Raw genomic sequence first — 8281 nt, 5'->3', positions numbered from 1 at the left:
TGGTTCTTTCAAGATAGCACATTCAATGAATACGGAAGTAGCATCCCCTCACACATTTTTGTCAGGCTCTCTTTATGTTTATTAAGAAGACTGGCTCCCCCAATGGAAACCAAATCCAAATGTAAAACAGATCATAACACTACTTCTCATTCAAACTCCCATTTGCATAACCATTTACTTTTCCTTTCTTTCTTGTTATTTTTTTTTTTAAGAAATGTGGCAAAAATCCACTTAGATAGCAATGTGGGAAGAATGCTAATGTTTTTTAAAAAAGAAGTGATTGTAGCTGTGGTTAGAAGCAATGATAGGACACAACTTCAACATAATTCCATCTCTGGATAATCTTCACTGTTGCTTGTGGCTGCCACATACTTACCACACGGACACAAGTATGCATTTTGAGAAAATGTTGACAATATCGTTTCTGTCATTTGCAGCACCCCATGGGCCTTCTTTTACAATTGGAAAAGCTATTTGGCTCCTTTGGGGCCTGGTGTTCAATAACTCCGTGCCTGTCCAGAACCCTAAAGGGACCACCAGCAAGATCATGGTGTCTGTATGGGCCTTCTTTGCCGTCATCTTCCTGGCGAGTTACACAGCCAATTTGGCTGCTTTCATGATCCAGGAGGAATTTGTGGACCAAGTGACTGGCCTCAGTGACAAAAAGGTAAGGTTACCTCGCTTTCCACATGGTCTGAGATTTGGCCTTAAGCGCTATACCTCGGGAAGGAGAGATTTGAACATCTGTCATCCAGACCCATCAACTCTAAAGCATGAAACCAGAAGACATTTTTTCCCCTTAACTCAAATTGTCATATTTGTGAAAATTTTAGAAACAGAATCTTAAGCTTAACTTTCTTTTGCCTGTAAGATTCCAGATCTAATTTGGAAGCATAGTTTCCTTAAGTAGCTGTTTCTCACATTTTTATTATCTTTCTGACAATGCTTACTGGGGATATATGACTCAAGAGCACACCATAGCTTAAACTGAAATTCATCCTTTCATGGAGTATGTGATGCTAAGGAAGGTCTTCTAGCCTGGCAAAGAGAAACTTGGATTGAAAGGGGACTCTAGGCTGTAGTTGTCTACCTAGCTCTACAATCTTAAATGAGTCTCTTATATGAGGGGATCTTCAAAAAGTTCACAATAAACACATATCATAAAAAATTTAAAAAAATTAAAAACTATGCATGGATAAAAAAATTTGCATCCAAATAAATTCATACTTTCATCCCATTTTCCATGAGCTTTGTTAAAGCAGCTCATATACTTCATCTATCTTGTGAAGAAAGACTTCTCTAAGCCCTACCCAAAGAAAATGATCTGATGGCTCTTCTTTATCAGTCAACCAAATTGGCCTCATTGTCAACACTTCCAAGTCACCTGGAATTTCTTCATGGGACACAAAAGGAACAGAGGTTTTTTGTTTCCTACTGATTCCTCCTACTACACAGACACATTTCCAATCCTTCCTCATCGAGCTGTGGTTCCCACATCAGTAAGATTGGAATGATAACACCTACACTCCCCATTCTCCACTGGAAAGTGACAAGGGGTGCAGGATTTGAATGGCTATTCAGAAATGCACACAGAAGAAGAAAAGAGATAAACTTGATGCATCCTCCCATTGAAATTTTAGTTTAGAAAACAAATCTTGATCTGCTAAGCTCAGCAGTGTAGAGACTGTAGCATTGCAGAGATTTTTCTGCTCTGTGTATATGAGGATAATTTGTCTCTCTTTATAAAACCTCACTATTATATCTTGTTGACATAAGTCTACATATATCCTTTTGACACTCATTCAACAAACTGCTGAATAGAAAATCAGTCCATGAAAAAAAGTGTTTATAGCTGAACCATGACATACACTGTGGCTCAAAGAGGTACAAACAGCCCTGTCAAGAGAGATGATGAGAGTCTGGGGTTAAAGATGGAGTCACCTCCTGATGGCTTTCCACCTGGTAAGTGCCACTCTACTTAACCTGGCACACAAAGCCCCGGATTATCTAACCTACTCCCACATGTCTTTCCTCTTTGCTCACTAAAGACCCCTCCCTGTTCCTTAAACACTCATAAGTTCGTTTTCACCTGAGTGCTCTTGAGCTTTGCAGGTCCTCTGTCTAGAATGTTCTTTTCCCAATCTTATGGCTGTCTCCTCCCTGACTTTCAGGTCTTAGGGTAAACACCACCTCCTCAGAGAGATCTTTCCTGGATACTGCGGTGAATTTGGTAGAACAAACCCAGGCTGCAGAGAAACTTACATTCTAACAGAAAAAGATAAACAGTACACAAGTAAATATCAAGGAAGAAGAAAATTTCAGGCAGGGATAAGTGATATAAAGGAAATAAAACTAGTGAGACTAAAATTGGCTTGTAGTAAGAGGACCTCAGGGATGCACTCTTGGTAGAGTTGTCTGTCACTTAGGAGGTGCTCAGTACATACTTGGTAGTTGAGTGAATAAATACATGGTGTGCTGGACACTGTGCACACTCCACCTGGCTCTCCTGGGGTCTCACTTTAGCCCTGTGTGCCCACCCCACTTTTGTATACTTTGCTTACAAAGGCTCATAGATCTTCCCAGACGCAGAGAACTTCCCAGGATTATTAACTTTGGGAATTAGAATGGTGAATCCTTGGGAATTTAAATTCTCCCTATCTTTAGGGTCACCAGAGCCAATGCCAAACTTGGTGGGAGTGTATGAAAACCCAGCTGTTCCCGCTCTTCAAGTAGATCATGATCTCAGGTGCCATTTCCGAATAAGGCTAAACCTGGAGCTTTGCCTTATGTAGAACTTCGATTGTCTTCTTCCTGTTCTCTAATCTTCTTTAGCCTCCTCCCACTCCCTTACTGTTTCTCTTGAGCCCTTCATTAGTAGGTCATGTTCATCCAAGTCCTTGGTAGACCCCACCTATAGTGCATGACATCTGGGATATAGGACTAACCACTGCATTTAAGAGTCCAAAAGTTTCTGTTTCCTCTCTGCCACACACTAGTTCCTGATCCTTTTAAACTCATGTAGCCTCACTGTGTCTGCTTATTCTCTGTAAATCTGGGAATTGCTTTTTTAGTGAGGAAGGAAGGAAACTGATATGTGAATGCCTCATCACCTATAAAGGCCTGCACAGACACAGAGCAGTGATATATAGACTGCATCATTCATGGAATACAAAGTGCAGTTCTTAGAAGTGATTGGAAGCACTGTGGAAGCCAAGGAGCCATGTCTTGGAGCAGAGGATTTTTCAAGAGTAGTTGGCAGCATATTTTACTTTCTGTTGCTATTTTCCAAAGCAAAGGGGATCTTTCAATCCCTTACTATATGTGTTGGGGTGAAATAATACAACCACTTGTGGAAAAGCTCATTAAAACCACTACTAATTTGACTGACCTCTGGCTTGGAGACACCCAGTAACCACTATCATATCCTCATGAGACACAGCTCAGTTTCCACGCTCAGAGCATAAGAGGCAAGCCGATAGCTTTTTAAATTAAATGTTTGATACAATTAGATAAACAGCAAAATCTTGAAGTAAATAAGCTAAATGTTCCCAGAAGATTAATAGCACCTAAACCAAAAAAGTCTACAAAATAAAAATCTGTATTGAATCAATTAATTTGAATACCCTACATAGTAATTCATTTTGTTTATATTTCAGTTTTAAAAATCATGAACACCTGTGTAAAAACTCAGGTTACCACACTTTTAAGCCATTAGTTTTTGCTGTGAAAGAGGCGTATTTGAGCCCATGCTCAAATGAGTTGGGTAAATGCTCCCCTGTGAATTATTAAAGGAAAATTGGAATGTTGGGAAGGACCTTTTCCACAATGTTTAGAATCACTGTGAGAGAAGAAATCCACTTATCCACTTCCGGGAGGCAGATTTATGTAATGGGAAGAGCACTATCATATTTGGGGTCAAAAGGGCCTGGGTTTGAATCCTGGCCTTGCCATATAGAGGCTGTGTGGCTGTCCATCTATCCATATCCCCAAGGCTTAACTTCATACTGAAGGGAAGATGACATCTTTCTGGCAAGGTTTATATGAGGATGAGGAATGATCCTCACAGCTTGCCTGGCACGTATAGGATGATCCGGTTGTAAGTGTTATTTCCTCCGTCTCCCCTCCTCCTTTTCACATCCTGCTTCTTCTTTTCATCTCCTTCCTCCTCCACTTTCTCCTCATTATCATCATTTCTGCCTGAGTCAAACCATTCTTTCTGGGGCCTAAAACATTACTATACTGAGCTGGTCTTTGTGAGTGCCCACAGAGGATACCCAGGAATTTCTGTGGTGGATGAATGTATGAATGTCTTCTCTAGGCACTGTGCTGTCTCTGGGCATTGTGATGGTGTTCTGAGTGGTCTCAGTCTAAGCGGGAAGGCCTCTGAGTCAGTCCCTTCTCTGCCACAGGTCATACTAGTTTGATGCTCACATCAAGAAGCCTGGGAGCCTCATTGACAGAAATGCGGGCTCCAGTGGCCAGTTGTTCCCTAGTTAGAGACACCGAAGATAGATATGTTTAATAAATGTGTAGCCTTTGGTTCATAAGATGAACAAAGAACAAAGAAATGAACAAAGAAATCTCCTGGTTAATTACTACAATTTCCTAAAAAAAAACCTTTAATTTCCCAGCCCCACCGCTGCCTCCTCCATCATAAAAGGCTTGCCATGTCTAGTTCACTTGAATGATTTTGGAACTGTCCCTATCCTGAGTGGGGACAATAAGTAGAAAATAGTACTCCATTCTTCAAACTAGGAAGAGACCAACTCCGCCATTTGACTCGAGTTATCCTGGGTAACAAGTGGTATCCTAAATTAAGCATTAGAGGATGCCAGGTGCTCTTTCAAGTACTTTACAATTCATTAAAAAAGCAACCCCCAGTTTAAAGATAGAGAAACTGAGGATCAGAATGCGTAAGTGTCCAAAATAACAGTTTCTCATAGTAAAAGCTGTACTTGGCTTCTCTTAGTCAAGGTTAGAACCTTCACTCCATGAATGTGGCCTTGAGAGAAGCCATGAGGTCCCTGACTCCCAGTGTTGTAATTTTGTGGCTGTGGGGTTTTGCTGATGGGGGAAAACTGCACCATCCCTTCCTTTGCTAAAGCCCACACTTCTTTCTTTCTGCTTATGCCTGGAACTGTCTGGGATAAATCTTCCTGTGGAAACATGGAGTATGTCCTCAACGAAGACCCTGGGACTTAAGAGATGAGCCATCTCTGCCCCTAACTGCTTTTCATACTGTAGGTTATGACTCTCTAGTGAGCCATGAAATTAATGTAAGAATTGTGACCATTAACAAAAAATAGAACATAATAGATAACACCAGAGTATGTCACTTGAGTGAGCACTCTAAGGTCTCGTGTGTGTCACAGGGAGGCAACTGAAAATGTGCTGTGAGCCAGCCTTTAAAAAGTTTGACAATCCCTAATCAAGTAGGAAAGGTTCCTGGATCTTGGTGCTGGGCTGAATTTGTGTGGGTGATGGTGCTACTAAGGCCAGAGACATATGGGAACCATGGCAGAGGCTGTCTGTCTCTGTCACAGCGGCAGGGAAGAAAGAAATGTTCAAAGAGCCATGTAAATCCTCAGCAACAGATGAGTGTGAAGTGGAAGGCATTTAGTCACATAGGCCGCCTCTGGGTGTCTCTGGAGAGGTGGAACGGCTGCTACGGCTCGATTTATGAACAGCGGTACTACCCCTGTCCTCCAGAGGCCGTGGCTGCTGTGCAAACGAACCTGGGCTTGTTCTTCTGTCTCTGGGGTGTTGTGTTAAGGCACTGCTTGGCTGAGTGACTGCAAAGAACATTTTGCTGTTCATACACACGCTCACATGTGCACACACACACAAACATGCACATACTCCTGGTGCAAGGTGTGCCCTGACAGGAGGATCCCATTTGGACAATGGATGGCCACTTCTCCCAAATCCAGTCAGGCTGCTTATTAGACAGCAGCATGCCTAATTTGGGGGAAATGAAGTTAAACTGGAAATTTTAATTAACGGTGAAATGAACTGTGAGTTTGGAAAAAAGAAGAATGTTTCTGATTGGCCTGACTCTTGGTGAATTTGAGCACTTTCTCGGGCAGTTCTTCATTCTATGGACGACACACTGATCTAGAAGTCAGAGAGACCATGGATGGCAGTTCTTTCTGGGCCTGGCACTGATTTGCTGGGTGTTCTTCCCTCTGTGGGGGTTCCCAGTCTTTATCTCTAAATAAGGAGAAGATTTAGCAGCCATCTCTGAGAAGCAACAGAGTAAAGACCTTAGCCTGTAGCTGGGCAAATCTAGGTTTGAATTCCAGGTGACTATTTGCTAGTAGTGTCACTTTACATGAGTCATGCAACCTCTCAAAGCAAAGCCTCGGTTTCCTCTGAAGGATGGAGCCCTAAGATGAGGTACCAGCCAAGATGGTTGTGAGGATTAAATGAGCTAGCCCTTGTAAAATTCTTGGCACAGTGCTGGCCCTAATCAAGTCCTCAAAATATATAGTTGTTGTTATTATTCTCTAGTTCTATAATTCCATATTTTATAGAAAAATGAGGTCCAAGTTCCTTTTTTTCCCCTGCAATGATAATTTTAAAAAGGAATTAAGGTGTTATTTTTGAATGCTTACTCTGTTCTAGGAACCAGTCTAGTTATTCAGCAATTATTACATTTTTTAGGTCTTCCTAGTGACACTATAAGGGAAGTACTGGTGTAATCCCACTCTGCAGGTGGACAATAAATAGAGTATATTCATAAATAAATATGGGGTGATTTATCCACTGTCTCACAGTTTGTAAGCAAGAGAACATGGTTTTCCAGCTTGTGAGTCTGAACTTGCCCTTGTGCTGTTGCTGGTTTTTAGTTGCATTTCTGGGACTTAGATCTAGTACTTACAACCTACTTGATTCACCTCAATCATCAAAGCTGTGAACAGACAGTACTGGCCAGTTGATGAGGGAAGATTCATGCTTGGAGTGTAGACAATATGCCTTTATGGAAGCTTAAAACCATGCAAGCCCCGGGCATCCCCAGGAAGCTAGTGGTTAATAGAGAGTTCAACAAACATCAGTGGAGCCTGCCGTGTGCCAGCTGTTATGCACGGGCATGTTAGGCACTCAATAAATATTGCCTGCATGAATGAATGAAGGAGTGAAAAATGAGCAAATGGCAACATACTGTCATTTCTGAGTGAAGCAAAAGTCATAATAAATGGAGTTCCGAGAAGGGAGTGATTGGTGGCGAGCACAGAAGATTTCATCATGAGGCGGATAAATGAGCTAGACTACAGTGACACCTTAATTCCAGAATCAGCACCCCGTCAGTACTGATGGCATGGGGAGCACTATTCTAGTCTCTGTAAGGCACAGAAAGGAATTCAGCTCAACAAATACCTATCGAACACCCAGCCAGAACTTGTGGTAGGAACTGGATAATAGCAGAGAAGACAGACATTATTTCCACCCATCTGGAGCTCGAAATCAGTTGAAGAGGTGGTTAAGTTGGAAGGAAGCACAAAAATAAATGTTTCCTTGCTGTCCTGCACTAGAGCATGCGTATGTTTAATTCCTGACACCATACAAAATATTGGCTAATTCTTTTCCTCCTCTTTTTCCTCTTTTCCTTCTTCCCCTCTTTCTCTCGCTGCAGTTTCAGAGACCTCATGACTATTCTCCACCTTTTCGCTTTGGGACAGTTCCTAATGGAAGTACAGAGAGAAACATTCGGAATAACTACCCGTACATGCATCAGTACATGACCAAGTTTAACCAGAAGGGAGTAGAAGATGCCTTGGTCAGCTTGAAGACAGGGTAAGGACCATGGTTTCTTCCCCCCAACCCCAGCAGGGCTGCCAGCTGAGAAAGCCTACAAAAACAGAATCTCTGCATGCCTTGGTGCTTATCTGCAACCATTGTTGTATTTTTGGAGAATGACTGCAGTCAGATGGACTCCAGTTAAGGGTTGTACCCGTTAATCTGATGAGTATCACAGGCTTCCTTCTGAGCTGTGTTAAGAAAAAGCGAACCAGGACACTTTGAAATGCAAAGATCCAGAGGAGTTCCCTAAACCCATAAAGAAGTTGGTACACAACTCTGAGATATTTTTGTCAAATAGAAAGATTTGAAAGGTTCAAGTTCGAGATAGTGAAAAATGAAGTTTTTATTAGATTTTGGGTAGGGTTTCTTCTGGCAGAGGGGGCAGCATACTGATAATAGCTTTATGTGAAAACTATTAACACGAGTATAATATTAACAGACAAAGAGAACAAGGAGAGAAAAGCAATGAGAACTCTGTTCA

General features: G+C 41.8%; 1 protein-coding gene across 2 annotated transcripts in view; it reads left to right on the top strand.

The window, feature by feature from the left end:
- The window catches only part of GRIN2A (glutamate ionotropic receptor NMDA type subunit 2A), a 520859-nt gene that overhangs the window by 388131 nt on the left and 124447 nt on the right, over window positions 1-8281 (top strand). For both annotated transcript variants that reach the window (XM_006146507.1, XM_006146504.2), the window contains exons 10-11: window positions 438-667; window positions 7634-7794. In XM_006146507.1, coding sequence (XP_006146569.1) covers window positions 438-667; window positions 7634-7794 — 391 coding nt within the window. The remainder of the gene's footprint in view (window positions 1-437; window positions 668-7633; window positions 7795-8281) is intronic.

This window comes from Tupaia chinensis, unplaced genomic scaffold, assembly GCF_000334495.1.
Source record: "Tupaia chinensis unplaced genomic scaffold, TupChi_1.0 Scaffold000182_1, whole genome shotgun sequence".
NCBI lineage: Eukaryota > Metazoa > Chordata > Mammalia > Scandentia > Tupaiidae > Tupaia > Tupaia belangeri.
This window is presented reverse-complemented; position numbering and strand designations above follow the sequence as displayed.